Source organism: Pteropus medius, unplaced genomic scaffold (assembly GCF_902729225.1).
Source record: "Pteropus medius unplaced genomic scaffold, Ma_sr-lr_union100, whole genome shotgun sequence".
In the NCBI taxonomy this organism is placed as follows: domain Eukaryota; kingdom Metazoa; phylum Chordata; class Mammalia; order Chiroptera; family Pteropodidae; genus Pteropus; species Pteropus medius.
The window spans coordinates 4,648,613-4,675,950 of NW_024348533.1; the positions used below are offsets into that span (position 1 = coordinate 4,648,613).

Here is a 27,338-nt window from a genome sequence, read left to right on the forward strand (position 1 = left end):
CAGGAGCTAAATTTCTTCTGTCTGCTTCCTCAGTGTCCAGTGTGCCGACCATTTTGTTTCCAGACAACAATCTGTCCACCCAGCCCACTCCCATCCCTCATGACTGTCTTCTGCTAGTTTCTGGGCTTGTACTTCTTTCTCACTTCAGGACATAGAGGAAACAAGGCATCACTTAGGTCACTCACCAAGTGCTCTGAGACCTTGCTCCTCCTGGCCCCCGGACTCAGCCCAATCTCCCTAACTCATTCTGCTTCCTTAACTTGAGGCTCTTAAGAGATATGCTCCGCTCCCCAGGGACGCTGGGTGGGCCTAACTCCAGACTCAGGCCCTTCAGTACTGCTCCCCACCACTATCCTGAGGTGGGGATGCTCAGAAGGCTGCCATAAGAGATAGGGGCTCGAGAGCCCCCAATAGTCCACCTCTGCAGTGGTGGGAACCCAACACATCCTGGGCCTGGTAACAGCCACTGGGGCCCCCAGTCCTGTCTATGGCAGTTTCGGTTTGCTTTCATCATCTTTATTATGAAAACATATGGCGCTTGGAATTTTGGGGGTACTCATTGTTTCTAATTTGACTATCTCACATCACATTAAAGTGACCTTTTTCACTTCATACAAAATTTCTTGTTCACACTTTTAATTCTCATTTACTTTGACAATGCAGTGGATGGCATCCTGCAGTTTAGGTAAGTTGAAAATAATTGTTCTGCTATTTGGAGCTACAGGGATTTTTATAAACCCTCTGTTTCATTATTTGATGTGGGCTAACTAGTTCAATCTTTGAAATTCTGTTAAACATTTCCTTATTTCAACTGCCATACATAATGAACTCCAACTCAATCACTTCTTTTTATTAAACTATTTATTTTGAAATAATTGTAGATTCATAAGAAGTTGCAAACATAGTACAGAGTCCTGCATACCTGTCACCCAGCTTGACCATTGGTGACATCTTATATAACTATGGTAAAATAACAAAACTGGAAAACTGACATTGGTACAATACCATTTACTGGACTATAGGCCTAATTCATATTTCATCATTTTTACAGTGTGATTGTGTGTGTGTAGTTCTATGCAATTTTATTAAATATGTAGATTCATATGTCACCATAATCGAGATATTATTCCATCACCATAAAAGAACTTCCTCAGGCTGCCCCCTTTTAGTTAACCCTCTCTCCCCTTCCCTGACCCCTGGCGACCTGTTCTTTTAAAAAAAATTATTAAAATTGTTGGGGTGACATTGGTTAATAAAATCAAATAGGCTTCAAGTGTACAATTCAATAGTAAGTCCTATATATATTGCAGCGTGTGTTCACCACCCAAAGTTAAATTTCCTTCCACCACCAAATATTTGAGCCTCCCTCCCCTCTTCTATCTTCCTCCCCACCTTCCCTGTGGCAGCAACTAATCTGAGTCTCTGTTTGTTTGTCATGTTCGTTTATTATTTTTAGTTTTATATCCCATGTATGAGTGAAATCATATGGTTCTAGTGCCCTGTTTTGGCTACTCTGTTCTCCATCTCTGTAATTTTGTCATTTTGAGATTATGTAATATTGAACCATATAGTATGAAACCTTTTGGGATTGAACTTTTTCACTTAATAGAATGCCCTTAAAATCCATCTAAAGCGTTGCATCATCTAGTTTGCTAAAGTGGTGAATTACACTAGTTGATGTTTGATTATTAAGTAAACCCTACCATCCAAAGATAAAGCACACATGGTAGTAGTGTATTATCCTTGACTAAATTGTTAGATTCAATTTGCTAAAACTTTATTTAGAATTTTTGCATCTATGTTTTTGAGGGATATAGGTCTATATATTTTTTAATTTTTGTTTTTTTCCCAAACTTGTAATGTGTCTGGTTGTAGTATTAGAGTGATGCTGGATTTACAGAAAGAATTGTACAGTATTTCTTCCTCTTTATTCTTTGGGCCAGAAGCAGCAGGTGCTCAATGAATACTCTTTGCGTAATTTGGAGGATGAAAAAATAAACTAACATGGAATATATAAACAGAGTTCAGGCTGGAAAAAAGCGTAATATAGAGAACACATCGTCAGCTGACACCAGGCCATTGACAAGATGCAGCACAGTTCACATTCACTGTCTCTCCTCTTCACTCTAAATCGTGGGGATTCCTGTCCTATTTAACAGATGAGGAGCCCGATAGGTCAATAGGTCGTTACTTGTCAAAGTTCCTTTGGCTGCATAGAGTTGCTGCAAATTAAATGCACTGTCCTTCTTCCCTCCCCTCCTCAGGACAGCCATGACCCCTGACCCCGCACAGAGAGGCCAAACCCTCCTCATTTGGAAGCCATCCTGCTGTCTGCTGCACAAAGCTGGACCCTGAGAGGAAGTTCAATGTCTGGAGGGAGAGTGTGAGGTGTGATTCCCTCAGGGCATCACCCTGGAGAGGAAGAGTATGGTCACCTGTGGGGAGGGCTCTAGGTTGTCTGTGTCAGAAAGCACTTCTTTCTCTGATTCCTGGGACACTGGGCAAATCACTATGGAAGTCATATTTTCCTCATCATTCACATAATGCTGGATGTAGGGCCTCAGTAACCCTTCAAACTGATGTGTCAGGGTATAAATGAAGGACTGATCATTTACATTGAAGAAGGAGATGGCCCCAACCTCATAGTCTAGGAACACCCCCACTCGTGTAGGGGGGGTTCTTGGAGAGAGGATGATTCTATGAGGGTTAAATGTGAAATACTGACTTTCTCTCTCCAGTCCTAACACCCAGTATCCATTGTTGGGAGACAAAGTCACATCTGTCATCTCCATGTTCACGTCATCCCGGCACACTCCCAAGGACCACATTTTATTGCACCCCACGTTCACCTCCCAGTAATGTTTTCCTTCCTGGAATCCCTGAGAAGCCACCACACACTTCTTTAGAAATCTCTTCTCCAAAAAAGTCGCCATTTGGGTAACGTTACTATAGGACACAGCTTTCAGATCAGAAATGTAGACCTGCAGATGAACCATGTCAGAGTCCAGAGTCACCTCCACTGGGGTATGGTGGGAGAGAGAAAGCAAGAGGTACTGAGAAGGGACCTGGGCTGGATGCAGAGGTCACCCCCTCTAACTGTAGACTGGCTCAGGGTGGAATCCATTGCAGTTCCAGAGCCAGAGGCTCCATCAGACACTTCCCCTGGCCCTGCCTCATCTCCATTGTGGCCCTAGAGACTCACCAAAGCCTGGGGATGCCCAACTGTGAGCCCAATAATAGACTTTGTGAGCCCTGGGCCATCTCTCCTAACCAGCCTCCTCCTATCCTCGGTCCTAACAAACTTTGCTTCCTTCCCCTGAATCCATCCCCTTGGCCAGTCACTAGTGCCCTCAATACCCTAAAGCTTATCCTGTGATCCTTACCCTGGCTGACTCATACTAGCCCTTCCTGGTCCTGGGCCAAGAAATGTGTCTGCAGAGAGCTGCCCCTTGGGGTGGATCCAGGCCTCACAGATGTATAATCTGTAGTCCAGCATGCTTGGTTTTCCTGTTTCCCCATATCTGTCACTGGTCAGCTCCCTCTCCCACACCCACCCAAGTCTCTTTCCCACCGTCACCCTCTCAGGCATTGGTACCTGCATGTTTCCGGGCGTCTCTCAGTTCTGAAAACAAGCAGACAGCACAGCAGGGTCAGTGCTCACACAGAAAGCAGGATACAGGAAGACAGGAGACCAAGGATGGTTAACCTTTTTGGGTATCACAGATCCACCAGAGACCTGATGAAGACCATGGGATTCTCTACAAAAATGCACCTTCCTCAGAATCTGCAGGCAATTTGGAGCCCCCATCACAAGCTTGTCTCTGCAGAGACCCATGACCTCAGGTTATAAGACTGATAAACTAGGGACTTGTAAGAAAGAGGTAAATAGGGGCGGAGGAGATAGCTTCTCTCACCTGACACTCCATGCTTCTTTCTCCAGTCTGAAAACCGAAAACACAGAAGAGGCTGAAGTCACAGATCAGAGACCCAGGAGAGAGTGTGAAAGGAAAGCTCTATAACACTCTCACCCAGCTTCCTGGTGTTTCCAGGACACGAAGAGCAAAATATCCTGGGCCGATAGAAGCCTGGAATGCTTGGCTCAAAGTCCCAAGCCAGGTGGGAGGTTGAGGGAAATGCTATACAAGACATTCTGGGTCCACACCTCTCAGAAAGCTCATGAAGTCTATGGTTCCTCTCCCCAAAGAATGTACCAATGGGCAAAGTTGGCAGACAATTTCAGAATCCCAATGCCCATCTTAAACCCCCTACATGTCTGAGGATCTGTTCACTAGTCAATGGATGAGGAGGGTGAATAGCTATCCTCGTTGGCCTACCCACGCTTCCCACTCAATCTGGAGCCGAGACAGCACACAGATGCCTCAAACTGTGGAACAGGAGGGACTCAGGAGAACTGTGGGGAAGGCTCAGAACATGATATGACACTTACCCAATTCTGCCCTGGTTTTTCCTGAAACAAATAGAAAATCCGGTTGTGGACATAGGAGTGTTTAAGGTACAAACACAGCCCTGGCTCATTGCTAAAGAGGAGAAGCTGTGGGCAAAGGATGGGGGCTCCCCCAGGACTCTCCTTTTGTGCCCCCACCCCCACCTAACCCTCTCTCTACTATCTGGGGTAAGACAAGATATCAGGAAAGTTTGTGCTGAAGGGAGGGGCTGATATCTGGGATCCTGTGGAGGTAAAGATGGAAGTTATCAAGGAGATAGAGGATGGGAGGGGAGGAGAGATTATGACATGGGTTGTCAAAGGGGTTGTGTCATCCCCCAAAAAAAGAAAATTGAAAATTTTTTTACTTAAGTTTTGGCGCTGTTCTTAGGAATTTATTTTGTATGCAGGTACTGAAAATCATGCTTCTCCTAATTCTTGGCCATTATTGAAGTAGGAAAAGCTTAGTGGAGGCTAGTGTTCCTCAAGTAATCTATATCAGGCAGCATGAGAGGATGAGGGCTATGGTCCCTGTGGCCCAGGTGATGGGCTCCTAGAGCCCATGGCTCTGAGAATAGACCCAGGAGTTGTGTGGGAGCATCCCTGGTTCTGGCCCCATTGAAAACCGAATGTGCCGGAAGCCCATCCTTCACCTTCTCACTCACTTTTGGATATTGAGTAAAATATCACTTCCCCTGTGATTCCAACACACAGGACACAGCTGAGTATTCCCAGTAAAATGGAAGCCAAGCGATAGGATGAGAACTGGAAAAAAGTCTCTGAAAAACAATTCATGGATCCTTAATGGTTACTGAAAGGTGAATGCAATTTGATTCTCATTTAAGGATTCCTCTTAAATCCCAAGATGAAAAGGATTTTATTTTTATGTATAAAATGACGTAGAGGTTTGATTTCATTTCCTTCTAAATGGATAACAACTATGCCAGCATTGTTTAATGGACCTTCCCTTGCACACTGTTACATGTAATGTCACCTCAGTCTACATCAAGTTTCTATTCAGGCTTAGGTTGTTTCCTGGCTCTCTTCTGTGTCATTGTCCACTTGTATATCTCTCCCAAAACTTTGACTGGCTTTATCATCACAATTCTGAGATGTGTCTCGATATATGTTAGACTAAATTTCTCAGTTTCATCTTATTTTGCTGTGTTTTGGCAATTTGTGGCCATTTGCTCAACCACATAAATTTGGAATCAACTTACCTAGTTCAAAGAAAACACTTTTGAGATTTTTCAATAAAACTATAGATTCTATAGATCAATTTTGGGAGAACTGATCTTTAAAATATTGCATCACCTTATCTGAGAAGTATTACATCTCTCCTCTTCTTTTAGTCTTCTTTAGTGTCTTTAAATAAAGTTTTATATGATCTTCAATAAGAGTTTGCAAGCATTTTGTTGGACTTTTAATTAATGTATTTTTTGGTTGTCATTATAGATGGCACATTTATTTTTCTCTTGTCTGGTTTACAAAAAAATTGAAATAAATTTTTATTAATCTCCTATGAACATGATGGATTCATTTATGAATTGAAAAAATTAGCTTTATATTCTTCTGAATTTTTATTGTATATCATCATCTACCCTGTGAACAATGGCCATTCTGTTTCTTCCTTTTCATACCATCTCTAATAATTTTTTTTTCTTAAAAACTTTTTTTTCTTTCCTTCTCTTGACATTGATATATCTGTTATGATTCTCTTTTTGGTATTATTTGTCTGGTATGCTTTATCTACTTTTTAATTTTTAATAAATATGTGTCATTTCTTATGAAAAAGCAACAGTCAAGTTTGAAAAATACAGTCTGATATTCTTTGCTTTCATTGGTGAATTAAATCTTTTGATATCAAGGCCTTTTACATACTTGAGTTTACATAAGTCATCCTATTATTTTTAAATCTTTCCCAAAATTATTAATAGTATAATGATTTAATGGTTTCTAAAATATAAGTGAACTTTATTTTCTTGTTCCTCAAGTTAGCTTTCTTAAATTTTATGTGTTGATTTTGGAGGGTGCACCTTGAAGATGATCATGTGATGAAAAAAATATTTGATTCTACACCTCTGCAATTGTAAACAATTCTGTTTCCACCTAATCAAATTTTATAATATTATTTTTATGCCTCACAGACCTTTGACTTTCCAAACAAATCATTAAACCTGAACAGTACTACACAACAACCCTGAGACAGAGGCTCTTAGTCTCCTTCTGGGCTACACAAACATGCACCCCTACCCCATCCCCCTCCTCCCCACTCACCTCTTATCCATACCCTGGATTCCACCTCTTGGCTCTGGTCGGGGTACTGGATGGAACATGATATACTCCCAGCATTTTCTTGGACTATAAGGGAGGTCTCCACATCAAACAAGCCATGTCTGTCTGCATTCACCTTTGAGTCAGAGGGCAAGTCATGTCCTTGTGGATCTTTCCACTTCACTATGGGCTGGGGGAACCAGCCTGAGGACTTGCAGAGTAGCTGGATGCCTTTACCAACATATCCCATAATAGAAACCAGGGGTCCTGAACCCAGGCCTGAAAAGAAAAAAGGGAAAGAATGGAAGCAAAAGCCATAGTTCAAGGCCACAGTTAGTCGGAGGCAGTTTATCAAACCCATAGACATAACACCCCACCCTCATCACTGTTTCTCTCTTACATGAACAAAGACTTATAACACCACTGTAAGCTCTTCCATGGTCTTTGTTCAGTCAACATGCATTTAACAACTACTTATACATGGATATTCCTAAGCATTAAATATGACGAAGGAAATAAGACAGAGTTCATTCTAATGAGGTACTTACTGACTTAAAACGGAAACAATTATAAACAAATACACTTCATTGTGAAATATGCAGATAGGAAGCATGGTCAAGTTAGCATTGAGGAAAATGTGATTGTCCTGGGAAGTTATGGCTTCCTGGATGTGACAATTGAAACCTGGTGTGTCAGATGAATAGACAGTTTTATTATGAACAAAGAGAAGCATGATAGGCAGAGGGGAAAGTACATACCTTGGCATGAAGAGTGGAATGCGATAGTATGCTCAAGGACCTACGAGCATTTGGCATGTCAAGATTGTGATACGCAAGAGGGGATAGGAGTGATGTCTGAGGGAGGGGCAGTGGCAAGACGTGGAGTGAGTGTACTGACCTAAAGAGTGTGAGCCATTGTCCTGCAGGCACTGTAGGCACTATGGGGCTGTTGGCTGGCTTCCAGCAGGCAGGTAAGAGTTATAACCAGGCATGAGTCTCAGAGAGACCCCTGGGCAGCAGCATGAAAGAGGGGTCCCTGGGAATCCTCAGAAGAAAGCAGCTAGCGAGAGTCACTCAGGTGAGAAATGAGAAGGTCTAGAAAAGCACACTGTGAGAAGGGGAGAAACAGAAGCAGGGAGATTGATTTCACAGAACTAACAAGAGGATGAGGAAGGGTTTAGCCTGACTTCCAGACTTGTGACTTGAGAGACCATGGAGAGTACCCCATTCAGGGGTAAACTCTGTTTGATGATTTGTTATTGTCATCTCCCCAACCCAAACAGAACTTATGCCTATGTGATGTTCTCTTTCATTCTCCAGGGTCTGGACCAAATAAAAGGAGCCAAATAATGTTTGTTGAGTGAATAAATTAGAGAAGGAATTATGGTGCAAACACCAAGGAAGGGGATTTAGTCTAATCTCCTACTCTCCGCTCTATGTAAAACTATAAACCCTGGAAATAACACAAGAGGCAACCATAGAAGAACTTTGAGAGGTGGAAAGAGGGAGGTGGACTGACTAGGTACCCAGAACTGGAGGATGAACGCAGAACAGCCAGATATCTTATGATTCTCATCCTTCACTTTGAGACTGTTTTTTCTCTTTGCAGCTGACATGGGTCCCCTAAAGGCAACATATAGTTGGGTCTTGTTTTTTAATCCATCCCACTATTCTGTGCTTTTTGATTGGTGAGTTCAGTCCATTTACATTTAGGGTAGTTATTGATATATGAGGACTTACTACAGCCATTTTATCTTTTGTTTTCTGGTTATCTGTATCTCTATTGTTTCTTTTTCCCTGTCTGCTCTTTTAGTTTGGTGGCTTTCTATGTTTTGTTCTCCATTTTCTCTTGATTTATGTTATGCGTCTCAGTTCTAGATTTTTGTTTTGTGGTTACCATTAGGTTTATGTAAAAAAACAATATTTCAGACATATAATAGTCCCTTTTCTTCTGTTTGCATCTTATCTTCATCCACCTGTGCAAATTCAATCCTTTTACTCCTTCTCTTTTATGTTTCTGTTGTCACAAATTATTCCTTTTAAATTGCAAAAGTTATAGTCTTTTTTAAATGCTTCTCCCCCTATTTAACCCTTATGTTACAACTAAGTGTTTAATACCTCATTCTGAAATAAAGTTGCAATTTCCTGTTTCTGTCTGTTTGTTTGTCATCTTAATCAAAGGTTTTTATACTTTTGTCTGTTTACTTTGGGTAAAATAAGTCCTTTCAATATTTCTTGTAATGTAGGTCTTGTGATGGTAAATTCCTTCAGCTTTTGTTTTTCTAGGAAGGCCTTTATTTCTCCTTCATATCTAAGGGATAACTTTGCTGAATATATTATTCTTTGTTGGTGATTTCTCTCTTTCAATAATTTGAATATTTGGTACTACTCTCTCCTAGCTTGCAGGGTTTCTGTTTAAAAATTCACTGATAACCTAATGAAATTTCTTTTATAGGTTACTGTCTTCTTTTCTCTGGCTGCCTTGAGAATTCTTTGTCTTTTCTCTGGCTGCCTTGAGAATTCTTTGTCTTTTACTTTTACTTTGTCTTTTAATTCTTTGTCTTTACTTTTTAATACAATGTGCCTTGGAAGAGGCCTTTTGGGACTGAAATAATTATATGTTCTGTTAACTTTTTGATTTTGAGAATCCAGCCCTTTCCACAGATCTGGGACGATCTCATCAATTATTTGTTTGAATAGGCTCTCTGTTCCTTTCTCCCTCTCTTCTTCTTCTAGTGTACATATTATTCTTATGTTGTCCTTTTTAATAGAGTCAGATAGTTCTCTTAGAGTTCTTTCATTCTTAAAAAACATTCAGTTCTCTCTCTTATTCCCCTTGAGTCATTTCTAGACCTCTACCTTCAAGCTTACTAGTTCTCTCTTCTATCTGGTTTGTTCTGCTTCCAATGCCCTCTAGTGCATTCTCTATCTCATTTATTGAGTTCTTCAGCTCCAGAATTTCTGTTTGGTTCTTTTTTATAGTTTCAGTCTCTTTGGTAAAGTATTCCTTTTGTTTGTTAATTTAACTCCTGAGCTCATTGAGGTGCCTGAGCTTTCTTATATCTTGTTGAGTTTTTTCATAATTGCAGTTTTGAATTCTCTCTTAAATCACAGTCTTCAATGTCTTTGAGCTTGGTTTCCGGAGACTTTTCATTTATTTTCTGAGCTACCTCTTTGCCTTGGTTATCCATGGTACTTGAAGGATAGTTTCTCTGCCTGGGCAGGGAAATCATGAGGTTTTTTTTTTTTTTTTTCTGGTTTTTTTTTTTTTTTTAAGTACTGTTTTGCTCAGTACTTTAAAAAGTACTGTTTTAACAATTCAGTAGGCTGCTAAGTAGAGGTGTTTTTTGTTGTTCTCCAATAGATGGGGAAATAGCACAAGTTTTTGTTTTCTCCTGCTTGCACTATTGACACCACTGGGATCTCAGTGGGGTGGGCCTCCCTCTTTTGGAAAATGCCCTGTATTCCCTGAGGGGTTTGCCATCCCCTCGGTGTCCAGGTTGCCTTGGTCTCAGAGCACCACCTCTGTGGTGAAATGTGATGGGTGATAACTTTCCTGGCCTGCATGCTCCTAATGCTGCCTCCTTATAACCAGAGGCTGTCAGCCAAGCTGTGCTACTTAAGGCATCTCCACTGACTCTACCGGGTTCTGCCTCTACCAGTTTTCACCACTAGTGGTAGAGTTGGGGTTACAGAGTAGGTGAGGGAAAGGGAGATTGCAAGTATGTGGCTTTGTCTTCTTGTTAATAATGGTCAGAGCTAATCCACAGCCGCCACATCTCTGTGTCACATCTCTGCTCTTGTTGTCAGGTTGAGCCCACATGAGTGCTGGCTACTCGGGCCAGAATGTTGCTTCTGCACCTCCTGTTCTCTGGGATGCTGTGTGAGGACTGAAGCCTGGTTCTGCCAGCACTACTTCATCATTTGGGGCCACAGCAGTTGTCTAACTGCATCTGGGCCTCCATCTTTCTTTCCCCCTTTCCACCTCCCCTCCTTATTTCCATAGGCCAGAGGTCCTGATGCATAGATTGCTCAGATGTGTTTGTATTTTGAGCCGAGGATCCTTTGTTGAATAATAGTTGTCTGACTTGTTGTAACTTTAAGGAGAGAAAGTAAGAAGTCTTCTCACTCTGCCATGATGCATAAGTCACCCCCTATAATATTCTTGAAATGAAAGGATTATAGAGACAGAGAACAGGTGCACAATTTTCAGGGGTTAGGGAGGTTGGAGGGTGAGGAGGATGGCTCTGACTACAAAGAGATAGCAGAAGAAGATCTTAACAGTGATGAGATAGATCTATAACCCAATGTGCTGGTGCTTACATAAATCTACATGCATAAAATGACAGAGAACTATGTGCACGAGACAGAAATGACATGAAAAAAAATTTTTAAGACTCCTCATTCAACAACATGTTCATAAAGTCCCAGATGGTTCTATGAGACAACTAAGTTATGTGTTCTCTGAAATAAGCAACTGACCTGAAACCTGCAGCTCCCAAGTGGCTTCCTGGTCATTAGTCTGAGAGCTGAACCAGCATCCATAGAGACCAGTGTCTGAGAAAGTGACCTTCTCCAGCCTCAGGGAGACATGCCCCTCCGCTATGAAGTCCGTCACCAACTCAGTTCTCCCTCGATAGGCTGGCATCTGCACATCGTGCTGGTCTTTCCCTTCTCTGTAGAGGTGCATCACAGCATAGAATTGATCTCTGAAGAACCGTACCTCCATGGCCTCTGCACTTGTCTTAGGAGAGAGGAAGCAGGAGAACACTGCGTCCTCCCCCACCACGACCTGGACGGGCTTGTCTGGTCCAATCACCTGCCACTGGCCTGTGGAAGGAAGCACAAGAGATAACCGAGCAAAGGCCCTGCCAGTATGCCCTACTCATGGCTGGTGATGTGCCTGGGGGTGAAACCTTCATCGTTAACATAAACCCAGTGACTTGCACCTGTACAGTCCTTACACTTGGCACAGCACTTCCACACCCGTCACCTCATTCTGTTTTCAAGAACATCCTGACAGATGTAAGTTATTGATAATCCAATTTCCAAAATGAGAAAACAGTGTCTCCGAGACACTCAGTAAGTTAGTCAGGGGCATGAGAGGCATTTTCTAAATGCAGATCCTCTGACTGGAAGAGAATCTATACCCACGTTCTCTCCTCTTTGCCCACCTGCTTCACGACAAACTCACAACAGTCCCTTTCCATCTTCTTCGCTAAAAGCTGAAGACGACTCGTTTTCCAGGAGGGGAGTACGTAACAAAACGTTATCCAGTTTGGGGCAGTTTGTTTCTTTGAGCACATGATTATGTTTTGTAAATGTTTCGTGAATACAATAATGACCTTGTCCATAGGTTAAACCTTTGTTTGTGCTTCCTTATTTTCTTCATCTACTAGTTCTGCCAAATTCTGAGAGACATGCTAAGACACTGTGACAAGGAGATCTTGCAGTTTTTATTTCAGAGATTTGCTCACTAGTGAATTTATGCTGCGACCATCCTTTCTAAGGAGTGTACTTTCACGTTTGTGTAATAATTTCTTTTCTCCACTTTATAATGTTGGCCTGAATGGGACTCCATCCAGTGCTTTGTTGGCAGGTGTTACCTTTAGTTGGTTTGTATTTTCTGGGTACAGCTTTGTCCTCATCTTTATTTTGAAAATTTTTTCATCATCTTGTTTGAAATGTGACATGTATGTGTTTTCTGCAAGTCTCCCCTGCATGACTCTCAGCTCTGTGGGGACAAGGCCTGTCCGTTTTGCTCAGCACAGCACTCCCGAGCCCAGCATAGTGCGTGGCAGAGATTGAGCTCCACAAACAGCAGTTACATTAAGAATGGTGAGCACTTTTTCTTTTTTTTGCCCATTTGCTAATAATCATGTCAGTAATTTTCCTGATGTGAATAACATTGATTTGTAATGATTAGATTTCTTCTTCACAGAGCTCACAAACTATGGAGGCTCACTCGCGTTATCTTCCATAAATACACCTCTTGATTGAGAATGTTTTTTGGTTAATTCACACGTATGTACTTCTAATATCTGCACAGACACATGGAAGGTGTGAATATATATGTATCAGAGAAAAGTGAGTCACAGTGTAAATTTTCAAATATGTGAATATATTTATTTTAGCACAATTATTTCTCGGTTTAAAAATGTTTTACGCATTTTCTGAAATGTATTTCACTCATGCATTTTGAAGGACAGTCTTTATAAAATAAAATGTGACTTTGCAGCAGGATCTCTGTCCAGCCACTGACCTGGGTTTCTGCCCCTCACCCCACCTCCTACAGTTGGATAGACACGTACCTCCTGCAGACAGCCCCACCTAGGAGCCTGGCCTCTGCTTCCCTGTGAAGGGCTTTCTCTGTCCTTTGGAACCTGCTCAGTCTGGTGCAGGGCAGCCTAGAAGTGTCGACAATTTAATACTAGCAGAGGTTACATGTCACCAGTGGGGGCAGGAGGCAGTGGATATTGGAATGATTCGGAGCTGTCATCAGTTTGGCTCCTCAGAAGCTGTTTTCCATGTCAGTAACCTGCTCATTAGCACATCTTTCTTGAGTTTTCCTCCCTTCCAGCTTCGCTTTGTCCACTCCTTCACTCTCGTTCCCAGAATCACCTCCTAAACAACCTACCTGCACACAGACTATTGTTCCTGGTCTGCTTTAGGAGCCCTGCTTATGTCAGCTGGGCTGCTGGTGGTGGTGCTGCCTTCAGCGCTGTGGGGGGCACTTGAGCTGAGGGAAACGTTTTCTGGAGTGTCTGTTTTCCTGGCCAGGCCTCGCTGCTGTCATTATCTTTGCCTATAGAAGCTCCTCCCACCCTTTTCTCTTCCTTCCCCCAGGGACTAGTGAGAAAAACTGTCTAATGTTGAACACAGACTTTGTAGTAATGGAGCGATGTGCTGCATCGCACGTACTTGTTTGAACTCATGTGACCCTTACAGCAGCCCCATCAGGGTGTGATGCCATCTCCTGTCCCTATGAGCATGCTGATACTTGGAGGAGTCATGAGCCACAGTTCAGAAGCAGAATAAGTAATGATTTAAAAATAAAGTCTTTCTGCCTCTAAGGTCATTTCCATGACACCCTGCTATCTGTCCAGGAAACAGAATAGTCCAAGAAACTTGTCAAAAAGTACATGAGAATGAACTTCAGTGAGAGGCTGTCCTGTGAACAACATAAGAATTTTGCAGTGGAAACATGGAGCATGATTTGATTCCCTATTTCTCTCTTTTTTCCCGTAATCCATAGAATGGACATAGGTAGATGAGCAGCAGAATGAACCCATGCAGACCTTGTAAGGCTGGACACTGACTGTCCAGAGACAGAGGTCTACTCCAGCTTCTAGCTCCTCTCTGTACTTTGTTCACTTACTCAACTTCCTACACACCAGCCTTTATGTTGATAGTAAATAGAATAAGAAAGAAAAATGGGCTTCTCAGGTGGTGCCAGGTTACAACTTATTTCTCACTTTAAGATCTGGACATTTCCGCCCATCCTAAGGTCACATACCACAGGTGTTTCCTACTCAGCATGTTCACACCTGGATCATTATCTTTTTCTCAAATGTTCTAAACAATGTCTTCTTATATCTGGGCACCCATGTCAGAAAACTGATGCTCGACTGGAGACCTCCCTGCCTAAACTCCACAGCCTATCTGGAATGAATATTTAATTTATTCACCTTAACATCACGTCCCCACTACAGGGGTCCCTCTTCTGTACACTTTACTATTATTTCTGGGCTATTATCACAGTTTCCACAGTGTCTGAGTCCTTTGCGCTGCCCCCTGCTTCCCACAGCCTCAGGCATTGATAGATGTCAGCCTGGGGCAGGAGAAGTGGGAGAAAGCAAACAAGAAAGATGTTCCCACCCCCACTGTACTGCAATCATGTAGCTAAAAAAGTCAAAGTGTTGACCAACAACGAGAAGAGAGAGAGAGTCCAGCCTGGAAGGCTTACCTGAGCCCAGCCTAAGGAGACTGAGAACCAAAGTGAGCACAAGGGCCATGCAGTGTGTCCTGAGAGTCGACCTCAGTCTACGGAAACAGACGACAGCAGGGACGGGCAGGTGGGTTAATCAGAGAGAAGAGGAATCCGCCCAGCTTTCTGAGGTGAGGAGCCATGAAAAGTCATAGCTCGAGCTGATGGAGAACTGCACCATTCTTCTTAGAGTCACCAGGCAGAGACATGGCTGATGTGTTAGCAGAGAGAGGACTCTGGACTTTGAATCACTGCATTTATTGTCAGGCTATAAATATCTATCTCAGACCAAGGAAGCAGTGATAAAAAAGGTGGGGCAAGGCACCCTGGGAGGGGGGTTTGTCTTCGGTCAAAACTATGCCCTGGTGGGTGGCACGGGAATGTCAGATACAGGGATATTTCAAAGTCCAATCTGGCAGGTAGAACTGTATGGGGGGAGTAGGGGTGGGAGTCCAGTCTTAAAAAAGAGGTTGTCCCAGCAGAGGGTCGTAGGTTGGGTGGTCAGATAGGTGCCATTCGACAAGGAGTAACCGAGGTCGGGTGAGGTGAACACTTCCTGGCACAGCCGAGGTAATACTGTGTCCCCTCCCTTGTCCCGAGTTCAGAGCCAAGACTCTGATTATAAGGCCATATGGGGAAGAACTTGCTAGTACAAGACAAGACCTTAATCTCCAAGGATCCAAGGTATTGGAAAAACTTCCAGAACAGATGAGACCTGGGGAAAAGGTGTAGAACCACTCACTCAGTCATTCATTTTCATACTAAGCCAGGGTATCCACAATTAGAAACTATACCATCTTTTCAAGAATGTGGAAATTCACAAAGTGATCACTTATTGATCAGAAAGCAAGTTTCCACAACCATGACAAAAAAAAAAATGCATTCTCTAACTATAATGTGATTAATTTAATGAAGCAATTTTAAAACTTCAGAAACCCTATATATTTAGAAATTTAATGACACAGATTTAAATAACTCATGGATCCAAAAAGGAATCACTATAAATTTAGAATGTTTAGAATAGAATATGAGTGAAAATGTCACATTTAGGCTAAAATTCAAAACATGTACAACACCAAATGGTGACATAGAAGTGGAGCAACAGAAACTTTCATGGTATAGTCATTTTGGAAGATAGTTTAGCAGTTTCTTACAAAACTAATCACATTCTCTCTGTACAATCCAGCAATTGCACTCCACAGTATTTACCCAAATGAGCTGAAACCTTATGTTCACATGAAAACCTGCATGTGAATGCTTATAGCATTTTTATTCATATTACCAAAGCTTAGAAGCAATCAAGATGTCCTTCAGTAGATGAATGGATAAACAAACCATGGTACATCCATACAATTATTCAGTATTAAAAGAAATGAGCTATCAAGTCACAATAAGATATAGAAGAATCTTAAATGAATATTGGTGAGTAAAGCCAGTTTGAAAAGGCTACACACTACACAATTCCAATTATATGAATTTATGGAAAAGGCAAAACTATGAAGACAGTAAAAAGTTCTGTGGTTGCCAGGGTATGGGAGGGAGGAAGGGTGAGAGGAACGAATTAATGGAGCACAAGATATTTTGAGGACAATGCAAATATGTATTCTCTATGATACTAAATGATGGATACATGTAATTATACATTTGTCAAAAGCCATAGAATGTACAACACCAAGAGTGAACTCTAATGTAAATTCTTGAGTTAGGGTGATAATGATGTGTCAGTGTAGGTTCATCAATTGTAACAAACGTACCACTCTAGTGGGGATGTTGGTGGGGGTGGAGGCTGAGCATGCATGTATGTGCGTGATGGGGGTTGAGAAGGATAAATGGAAACTACTTTATGCTCAGTTTTGTTGTAAATCTAAAACTGCTTTAAAATGAAGTCTATTTTTTTTTTTAAGTGAAGATGGTACCTAAAGGATGTGGTTCTGGAAATACTATCACTAGGACTGGCCATGTCTCTCTTTTGCTGTTGTTGAATTATTTAATTTTAAAAACAACCTTATGGAAGCATAACTGACATAAAATAACCTGCACATAGGTAAATTGTTTAATTGGTACGTTTATGTGTTTACCCATGAAACTATCACCACGAAAAAGAGAGTGAACATTTGTGCACTCAAGAAGCAGCCTTGTTCCTGTTTGTAATCCCTTCTATCCTACTTTCCCTTCCAAGCAACCACCGATGTGTTTTCTGTCAGTGTAGATTCGTTTGCATTTTTTAGACTTTTATATAAGTGATGTCACACAGTGTGCATTCTTTGTTTTAAGGGTTTTTTTCTGTCTGACTCTTCACTTGGAATAATTATTTTGGATTCATCCATGTTGTGTGTATGCCATTAGTTTATTCTTTTTTATTGTTGAGTAGTATTTCATTGCATGGATATACCATCATTTGTTTATCAATTCATCTGTTGATATCGTCTGAATCATTTACAATTTTCGGTTACTACAAATAAAACTGCTGTGAATATTCATGTAAAAGTTTGTAGAAAATGTATTTTCTTTTCTCTTGGACAAAATACTTAGAGTGAAGTGGTAAGCATCACACAGTAAGGGACTGTTTACGTTTTAAAGAAACTACTAAACTGTTTTCTGAAGTGATCGTACCACACCACTTCCCCATCAGCTTAGTATGAGGCTTTCAGTCCCTCCGCATGCTTGTCAACACTTAGTATAATCAGTCTTTTTCATTTTACTCATGCTCATAAGTGGTAATAGTATCTCATTGTGGCTGTAATTTGTTTTTTCTTACTGTCTAAGGATGTTGAGATTCTTTTCGTGTGCTTACTAGCCATTGCTATATCTTTTTTGCTGAAAGATTTCTTAGTAATGGTTGTTGAATATGTCAAACATTCTTTTGCTGCATCTTTTGAGATAATCACATGGTTTTCTTTTTTAGTTCGTTAATGTGGCAAATTACACTGGTTAATGTGTAAATATTAAATAATTCCTTCATTACTAGGACAGACATATTGGCAGTAATGTATTATACATGCAACATGTCGTTGAATTCAATTTGCTAAAATTTTATTTAAATTTTTGCAACGATATTCTTGAATGATACACATCTGTATTTTTCTTTCATATTATTCTAATATCTTTGCCTGGTTTAGGTACCAGGGTAATGTTAGCTTTATATAACGAATTGGGAAATCCTCTCTCCTCATCAAATTCTTTGAGCCTGGCACAGAAAAAGTGAATAACTATTATAGAGGGGAATTGGAATAGAGAAAAACTAATCAATATGAAATAAACAAACAGATCATGCTGTAAAAGTTTAATATAGAGAACACATCATCAGCTCACACCAGGTCATCAACAAGATGCAGCACAGATCACATTCACAGTCTTTCCTCTTCACTCTACCTGGGGGGATTCCTGTTCTGTTTAACAGGTGAGGAGCCTGATAGATCAATAGGTCGTTACTTGCCAAAGGTCCTTTGACAGTGTAGAGCTGGTGCAAACTAAATGCACTGTCCTTCTTCCCTCCCCTCCTCGGGACAGCCATGACCCCTGACTCCACACAGATAGGCCAAACCCTCCTCATTTGGAAGCCATCCTGCTGTCTGCTGCACAAAGCTGGACCCTGAGAGAAAGGAAGTTCAGTGTTTGGAGGGAGAGTGTGAGGTGTGATTCCCTCAGGGCATCACCCTGGAGAGGAAGGGTGTGGTCACCTGTGGCAGGGGCTCCAGGTTGTCTGTGTCAGAAAGCACTTCTTTCTCTGATTCCTGGGACACTGAGCAGGTCACTATGGAAGTTACGTTTTCCTTATCATTCACATAATGTTGGATGTAGGGCCTCAGTAACCCTTCAAACTGATGTGTCAGGGTATAAATGAAGGACTGATCATTTACATTGAAGAAGGAGATGGCCCCACCCTCATAGTTTAGGAAGACCCCCACTCGTGTAGGGGGGGTTCTTGGAGAGAGGATGATTCTATGAGGGTTAAATGTGAAATACTGATTTTCTCTCTCCATTCCTAACACCCAGTATCCGTTGTCGGGAGACAAAGTCACATCTGTCATCTCCCTGTCCACGTCATCCCGGCACACTCCTAAGGACCACATTTTATTGTACCCTACGTCCACCTCCCAGTAATGTTTTCCTTCCTGGAATCCCTGAGAAGCCATCACACACTTCTTTAGAAATCTTTTCATTGAAAAAGTCACTTCCTGGTGAGTGTTCCTAGAGGTCACAGTTTTCAGATCAAACATGCAGAGCTGCAGGTGAGCCGTGTTGGGGTCCAGTGTCACTTCCTCTAGGGTGTGGTAGGAGAGAGAAAGCAAGAGGTGCTGAGAAGGGATCTGGGATGGATGCAGAGGTCACCCCCTCCTACAGTAGACTGGCTTGGGGTGAGATCTGCTGAGGTCCTAGAGCCAGAGGCCCCATCAGATACTGCCCCTGCCCCTGCCTCATCTCCACTGTGGCCCTGGACACTCACCAAAGCCTAGAGATGCCCAACTGTGAGTCCTAACTCGTGTGTGTGACTTCAGCCCTACTACTGCGCCTCCACGTAAGCTCACTATGACTTTGTGAGAACTTGTTCGGCACCTCTAATCAGTTTCCTCCCATCCTGAGTCCTGCTCAACATCAGCTCCACCTGCCTCGGTCCAGCCCCCTGCATATTCACTAGGGCCCTTAAATCTCTGGAGCTTTGCCTGTGACCCTCACCCATATCTGTCATTGGTCAGCTCCCTCTCCAACACCCACCCAAGGCTCTTTCCCACCGTCATCCCCTCACGCACTGGTACCTGCATGTTTCCGGGCGTCTCTCAGTTCTGAAAACAAGCAGACAGCACAGCAGGGTCAGTGCTCACACAGAGAGCAGGATACAGGAAGACAGGAGACTAAGGATGGTTAACCTTTTTGGGTATCACAGATCCACCAGAGACTTGATGAAGACCATGGGATTCTCTACAAAATGTACCTTCCTCAGAATCTGCAGACAATTTGGGGCCCCCATCACAAGCTTGTCTCTGCAGAGACCCATGGCCTCGGGTTATAAGACTGATAAATTAGGGACTTGTAAAAAGAGGTAAATAGGGGCGGAGGAGATAGCTTCTCTCACCTGACACTCCATGCTTCTTTCTCCAGTCTGAAAACCGAAAACACAGAAGAGGCTGAAGTCACAGAGGCCCAGGAGAAAGTGTGAAAAGAAAGCTCTATAACACTCTCGCCCAGTTTCCTGGTGTTTCCAGGACATGAAGAGCAAAATATCCTGGGCCGATAGAAGCCTGGAATGCTTGGCTCAAAGTCCCAAGCCAGGTGGGAAGCTGAGGGAAATGCTACACAGGACATTCTGGGTCCATACCCCTCAGAAAGCTCATGAAGTCTACGGTTCCTCTCCTCAAAGAATGTACCAATGGGCAAAGTTGGCAGACACTTTCAGAATCCCAATGCCCATCTTAAACCCCCTACATGTCTGAGGATCTGTTCACTAGTCAATGGATGAGGAGGGTGAATAGCTACCCTCGTTGGCCTGCCCACGCTTCCCACTCAATCTGGAGCCGAGACAGCACACAGATGCTTCAAACTGTGGAACAGGAGGGACTCAGGAGAACTGTGGGGAAGGCTCAGAACATGATAAAACACTTACAGGTTTCTGCCCAGATTCTTCCTGAAACATAAATAGAAAATCCAGTTGTGGACATAGGAGTATGTAAGGTACAAACACAGCCCTGGCTCATTGCTCAGGAGGAGAAGCTGTGAGCAAAGGACGGGGGTTCCCCCAGCACTCTCCTTTTGTGCCCCCACCCCATCTCACCCCCCTCTATTATCTGGGGTAAGACAAGATATCAGGAAAATTTGTACTGAAGGGAGGAGCTGACATCTGGGATACTGTGGAGGTGGAGATGAAAGTTATTTGGGAGAAGGGAAAATGTGATGGAAGAGAAGCTAGAAGGAAGGTGGGATTATGGCCCACATTCTCAAGAGGTAGTATCATCTCCAAGGAGGAAGAAAAGCATTCCTCCAATAAAAACTCTTATGGAAACTGAATATTATTTTATATGTTTATCTTCATTTTTATTTCTTCTGTTATGAAGTCTTTTTAAGTGCATTGAAACTTTTTTACTAGAGTCTTGGTGGTGTTAGAAATTTATGTCAGCCCTATAGGTTGTGAAAATCATTCTTCCCCTTATTATAGGCCCTCTGTGAGGAAGATGGGTTTGTGGGGCTGGCATTTCCTAAGGGAGCCATTTCTGGCCAGCCTGGAGTGTGGCGAGGACTGTGATTCCTGCGGCCCAGGTGATACAGCCCTGGAGCCCAGGGCTTGAATTACAGATCTGGGAGGTGTGCGGGAGCATCTGTTACCCCATCCCTCCTGGATGTATGAATAAGCCGCAGGCCCATCTTCTCTCTTTCACTTACTTTCCCATTTACGGTAGAAAATTGTCAGACCTATGACACCGACACACAGGACAGAGGCGAATACTCCCAGGAAAATACACGACAGGCGCCAGGGTAAGGGCTGGAAAAACACCTCTGAAAAACAGATCCACAGATCCCATAGTGACTCCTAAATGGTAAAATCAGTTTGATTCTCTTTTAAGGGATCATCTCATACTCCAAGATTGAAAAAATATTTTTCTATAATTTTTTACATGTTTAAAATGTTGTACTTTTTCATAATTCTTGCTGCATCTGGATTTTATTTTTATATATTAAATGAAGTAGAAGTTCAATTTTATTTTCTTCTAAACAGATAACTGCACCAGCATCATTTGTTTGAATGGACTTTCCTTCACGCGCCATTACATGCAATGTTACTTCTATTTCATATATATTCATAAGAGTTTGGAAAATTTTGTATTAGATATATAAAACTTTATTAAAAGACACTAAGAATAACTAAAATAAGGGGAGTGATGTAAATTCTTTCAGGTAAAAGAAGCAATATTTTAAAGATATAATTTATTTCAGAATTGATCTGTATATTCAATATAATTTTATCAAAAATCTTAATAGAGTTTTCTTAGAACTAGACAAATTGATTCCAAATTTATGTGCTTGGACCTGGTGAAAGTTTGTAAATATTTCATGAGTGCTTCAAAATAATGATTTTTGTAGGTGAAATCTTTAAGGATGTCTGTTACTTTAGGACTATTAATTTGTAAATCAAGTATTCTATAATCTTACTAATTTTTCTACTATTTAATCAGTTTTAGAACTCATGATATTTCAATTTATCCTTATTTTCCATTAATATTTATTTTATATATGTTGAGCTATACTATAAGGTACATATATATTTACAAAGTTTTATTCTTCTCTAGTGAATAAACATTTTATGTTTCTGAAATAACAATCCTAATGCCTTTTTTCTTAAAACTTTTTTTCTTGACTTTAATATATCTATAACGGTACTCCTTTGGTTAACATTTGTCTGCTATGCTTTTTATACTCTTAAAATGTTTCAATGAATAACTCATATATATTACAATTCTCTCTCAAGAATTGCAACCGTTGAGATTTTTTAAAATCCAGTCTAACCTTCTTCGTCTTTTAACTGGCAAATTAACACCTATTACATTGATTGTGATTACTGATATATTAGGGTTTATAATAATTATCCTATTATTTTTAAATCCTTCCTGAAATTATCCACTTTTTATTCTATGCTGTTTTATAAAGTATGTTTTAGTACTTATTTAGAAGTATGTTTTTTAATGAATAAACTTTTTTTTCTTATTCCTTGAGTTAGCGTTTTTAAATTTTGTGTTGATTTTGGAGGGTTGCACCTTGAAGATGATCAGGTGGTAAAGAAAATATTTGATTCTACTCCTCTGCAATTGTAAACAATTATGTTTCCACCTAATCAAATATTTATGATATCTTTGCACCTCATAGACTTTCGACTTTCCAAATGAGTCATTAAACATGAACAATACTACACAGCAACCCTGAGACAGAGGCTCCTAGTCTCCTTCTGGGCTACACAAACATGCACCCCTACCCCATCCCCCTCCTCCCCACTCACCTCTTATCCATACCCTGGATTCCACCTCTTGGCTCTGGTCAGGGTACTGGATGGAACAGGATATGCTCCCAGCATTTTCTTGGACTATAAGGGAGGTCTCCACATCAAATAAGCCATGTCTGTCTGCATTCACCTTTGAGTCAGAGGGCAAATCATGTCCTTGTGGATCTTTCCACTTCACTGTGGGCTGGGGGAACCAGCCTGAGGACTCGCAAAGTAGCTCGATGCCTCCATCGATGCGCCTTGTCATAGAAACCAGAGGAGCTGAACCCAACACTAGGGAGAAAACAGGAAAAGGATGAAAGCAAAGATCATCTTCCAAGGCCACAGATGTTTGGAGCCAGGTTCATGAAGCTCATGGAAATAACATGTCCCACACTCCTTCTCTCTCTCTTTTTTTTCCTCACATACACATACACACTTATTAACACCACTGTAAGCCCTTCCATGTCATTGTTCAGTTAACATTCATTGAACAACTGCTGTATACCTGCATATTCCTGAACACTAAATATAATGTGAAAAAGACCGAGCTCTTTCTAATGAGGAGCTTTTCATGAGCTCAGCTAGGAGAGAGAGATCTGATGTCACCCGTTACAGTAGATAATTAAAGTGACAATGATCCCAAATAAAATAGCAGTGAAGGCTTTCATAATTTACTGTCATAGTATATTGACATGATGACTCCTTCCTGCTCCATTTCCCCCATGAAATGGCATGCTAGTCTAGGGTCAAGTGTATCTGCACAGAGTGGGTGCTGTGTCATGACTGAGAGAGCCCTGAACAAAAGGCTCCAATAGTCTCATGGACTCTGAGGTTCGAAGCGGGGTGAGGGAAAGGGCTAGTTGTGGAGAGTTACGGGATACTGAGTCAGAGTGAAGAAAGTGTCTTCAAGGTTTCCCTTCTTCTTCCTAATAAGGAGGCCTTGACAGTGGCACCTGAAGAAGACTCTAACCAGGCCTCAGATAGAGAGATGTAGGAATAAAGCCACCTGGGCTAGGAAGGAAAATATGTGCAAGAGCTTAAATAGGCAGAGGCATGGAAGTCTTTGACTACACATTCTCAAGATACTGCAATGCATTGGCTATGTACCAAGGCTACTGCGGGGCAGGCAGCTTTTTCTTCTGAGGCTTGTCAAGTAAAGACTTTGTAATTCCTATGGTCAAGCCTTAAAATCACAGGTAGGATTTTCACCAGGAACCAGACTTCCAGAACTCACTGACTAAACAGGGAGAAAACTAAACAAATTCATTTCATTATGAAATGTGCAATTATGGAAGTATGGTTAAGGTAGGAAGTCAAGGAGATAGTAATTAACTGTCAGGAAAAGTCATACTTTCCTGTAGGTGACATTTGTATCCCATTGTGTCAGATAAATGGAAATTTTATAGGTAAACAAGTCAGGAGGAGAGAGAAGCATGCCGCACAGATGGCCAGAAAGCAGACATGGCATGATGTGTTTAAGGACCTATGCGATGGACTGAATTTTTTGCCCCTCCCAGACTCATATGTTGAAGCCTTAACCTACAATGTTATGATATGTTGTGGTGGAGCTTTATACAGGTGATTAAGTCATGAGAGTGAAGCCCTCATGATGGGATTATTATGTCCTTACAAAAAGAAACAAGAACACTCTTCTTCGCTCTCCACCACCACCACTTGAGGACCCAAAGAGAATGTAGCTGTTTGTAAGCCAAAAAGGGGGCTCTCACCAGGAACCAAACTGGCCAGCACTTTGATCTTAGACTTCCCAGCCTCTGGAACTGGGAGAAATGAATTTCTATTGTTTAATCCACCCAGTCAATGGTCTTTTGTTATAGCAGCCCTAACTGACTAAGACAACCTATAAGCATTTAGTATTTTTGTACTGTGATGTACAAGAGAAAATAGGTAGGAGACAAGGTCTGAGGAAGTGCAGAGGCAGACCATTGCTTGAGTGCATTAATTCAAAGAATGTGGGATATCACCCCATAGGCTCTGTAGGCAGTGTAACCCTGAAGGGTTGTGTTGATTGGCTTACAAGGTTATGACAAGGTTATGACCAGCAACTCAGAGACTTCCCCAGGCAACAATAGAGTAAACAGGAGGCAACCGTTGAGGTTACTCAAGTGAGAGAAGAAAAGGGCAAGAGAAGGGCAAGAGGGAGCCAGTAGCAGAGGCTTCTTGGGAGGTTGATTCAAAAGGATTAAGTGGAGGATGTAGAATATTTAGCCTGACCTCCAGACTTACAACTTGGGAGACAAAGGGGAGCATTCCTTATATGGGTGACCTCGAACAGAACTTTCCCTCCATATACTGTACTCTGATATTACTCAAGGTCAAAACCAGTGCACAAAGCCTAATATATCATTATCGAGTGAATACATAAAAGAAAGAATGATGGTATAACCAGTAAAAGAATTCAAATAAGATGGTAGAAACTTATCTTTCTCTGTTTCTGTCACTAAGTAAAGCTATAAATCCTGGAAATAACACAAAAGGCAACCAGAGGGGAACTTTGGAAGATGGAAGGAGGAAAACAGACTTACACTTACTAGAGTACTGACACAGCAGCAGAGCATCTTATTATCCCCTTCCTACCTAGTAAAAGAAGGTGGCACATGTAGGCTCACTCCTCTCCCAGATCACCCGATGGGCCCAGAGATGCCTTCCAAAGGATTGAGCAGGAACCTCAATGACAAGGGACTAGGGAATGAGATCCTTGTCCTTTTGGATCAGATCACCAGGGTGTCTGACCTGGGGATGCACCATCTATTCAAACAGGCAACACTAGAACAGATTGGTGGGAGCCTCAGAATCATCAATAAAACAAGCAGATCGAAATAGTACAGCAAAGGCTCTGAAAATTAAATTGTCCTTGAAAGCTCAACTGACAACTGTAGAACAAGGACCTGAGTGCTAAACTTAAACAAGGTGATTGACTACTAAAACAGAAGCTTCAAATAGAACCTAGAGTCTCATAACATAATAGCCAAAATGTCTAGGTTTCAATTAAAAATCGCTCATTATAAAAGAATCAGACAAATGTGGTTATCTTAAATGATAATAGACAATTGACTCATGCTAATGCTGAGATAAAATGGATTGGAACTATCTGACAAAGACTTTTAAATTGCTCTCATAAAAATGCTTCAACAAATGATTACAATTTCTCTTGAAAAATGAAAATGGAATACCTCATCAAACCATACAATTTATTTTTTGAAAGAACTAAATGGAAATTATATAACTGAAAAATACAATAACAAATAAAAAACATACCTAATGGGCTCAATATTGCTATGGAAGTGACAAAAGGTGGAGTCAATGAATGTAGGGATAGATTAATAGAATTTACCAAATTCAAACAAGAAAAAGAAAACAGTACTTTAAAAAAAACACATCCCCCAACCCAGGGACCTTCAGGACCTTAACAAAATAGCAAACATTTGTATCACCAGAGTCTCAGAAAGGGAGGAAAGGGATAACAGGGCTGAAAAACTATTTGAAAAAATGATGACTGATCAACTCCTAAATTTAGTGAAAAGCATAAAACAACAGTTTTAAGAAACCGAGCAAATACAAAAAAATAAAAAAGAAGAAGAAGAAAGAAAGAAACCCAAGGAAATTCACACTTAGATAGGTAAATAGTTAATTTCTGAAAACTAAAGATAAAGAAAAAAATCATGAAAGCAACCAGTGAGAAAGGATATGCTACAGATACAAAAACATCAATTTGAATGGTAGATTTCTCATCAGAAACATTGAAAGCCAGAAAGAAGTGTCACAATATCTTTTAAGTGACAAAAGAACTGTCAACAGGAAATCCTATATCCTGGAAAATTGTCCTTCAGAAGGAAAAATCAAGACATTCTCAGATGAAGAAAAACTAGGGAGTGAGACACATCCCCAGATCTCTTCCCTTGAAACAACAATAAGCTGAACATCTAAAACTCAACAAAAAACACCCAAACTGCACACCAGCACATCTCAGCATGGGATCTGCACATAAGAGCTACCTGAGGTGTCAGGCAGTGGACTAGGAGAAACAAAGAAGCTGCCTCTCTCAGCCTCCGGAGTTTCCTGTAGGAAGAGGAGGAGGAGTGAAGATGCAGCGAGTTCCATGAACAACCCAGACTGGGAGTGCTGTGAGCTCCACATGGCTGACAGCAGAGCCCACTCATCAGGGTAGGAAGCAGAGAAGGAGGCCCACAGAGAAACAACAGTTTATTTTTACAAGCCGCGATTAAAAAACTGAGGATGAGCCACAGTTCCCAACCCCCAACCCAGAGAGCCCACCCCCATATCCTCTGAGAACAAACACCACGAAGCCCAGGAGAATCTGAGCAAATGCTACTGAAACTGTCACTAACACTGACAGGGACTGAGACTGAGAATAGTGAGCATGATTAAACATCCATAAGGAAAAAAAAGGCATTATTAAGGGTTTATAAAAGCAGGGATCCAAGAGGCTTAGGCACAACCTACTGGAAACCAAAAGAAAAGCGCCTTCTTCACAACAATCTTGAGACAGACCTTTATATAATAAATCTTCTTTCTGGAAAAAAAGCAGAATACGCTTCCATTGCTGCCCAGGCAGAGAAATAGTCCATTAAACACCATGAACAATCAAGATGACAAGGCATCTCAGAAAGAAAGAGAAAAATCTCC

The 27,338-nt window shown here is 41.4% G+C and overlaps 1 protein-coding gene across 2 annotated transcripts in view; it reads right to left on the minus strand.

The window, feature by feature from the left end:
* Window positions 1-1,504: 1,504 nt before the first annotated feature.
* Window positions 1,505-27,338, minus strand: part of LOC120616605 (butyrophilin-like protein 3) — a 44,856-nt gene continuing 19,022 nt past the window's right edge. The window contains exons 3-14 of one of the 2 annotated variants that reach the window (XM_039880185.1): window positions 22,689-22,964; window positions 21,080-21,193; window positions 20,307-20,327; window positions 19,779-19,805; window positions 19,462-19,488; window positions 11,200-11,547; window positions 6,722-6,997; window positions 5,110-5,223; window positions 4,448-4,468; window positions 3,915-3,941; window positions 3,596-3,622; window positions 1,505-3,019 (exon numbers count right to left, since the gene is read on the minus strand). In XM_039880185.1, coding sequence (XP_039736119.1) covers window positions 2,400-3,019; window positions 3,596-3,622; window positions 3,915-3,941; window positions 4,448-4,468; window positions 5,110-5,223; window positions 6,722-6,997; window positions 11,200-11,547; window positions 19,462-19,488; window positions 19,779-19,805; window positions 20,307-20,327; window positions 21,080-21,193; window positions 22,689-22,964 — 1,898 coding nt within the window. In that variant the 3' untranslated portion in view covers window positions 1,505-2,399. Of the gene's footprint in view, window positions 3,020-3,595; window positions 3,623-3,914; window positions 3,942-4,447; window positions 4,469-5,109; window positions 5,224-6,721; window positions 6,998-11,199; window positions 11,548-14,683; window positions 14,888-19,461; window positions 19,489-19,778; window positions 19,806-20,306; window positions 20,328-21,079; window positions 21,194-22,688; window positions 22,965-27,338 lie in introns of those variants that run through there. The other variant, XM_039880186.1, reaches the window with a different exon arrangement.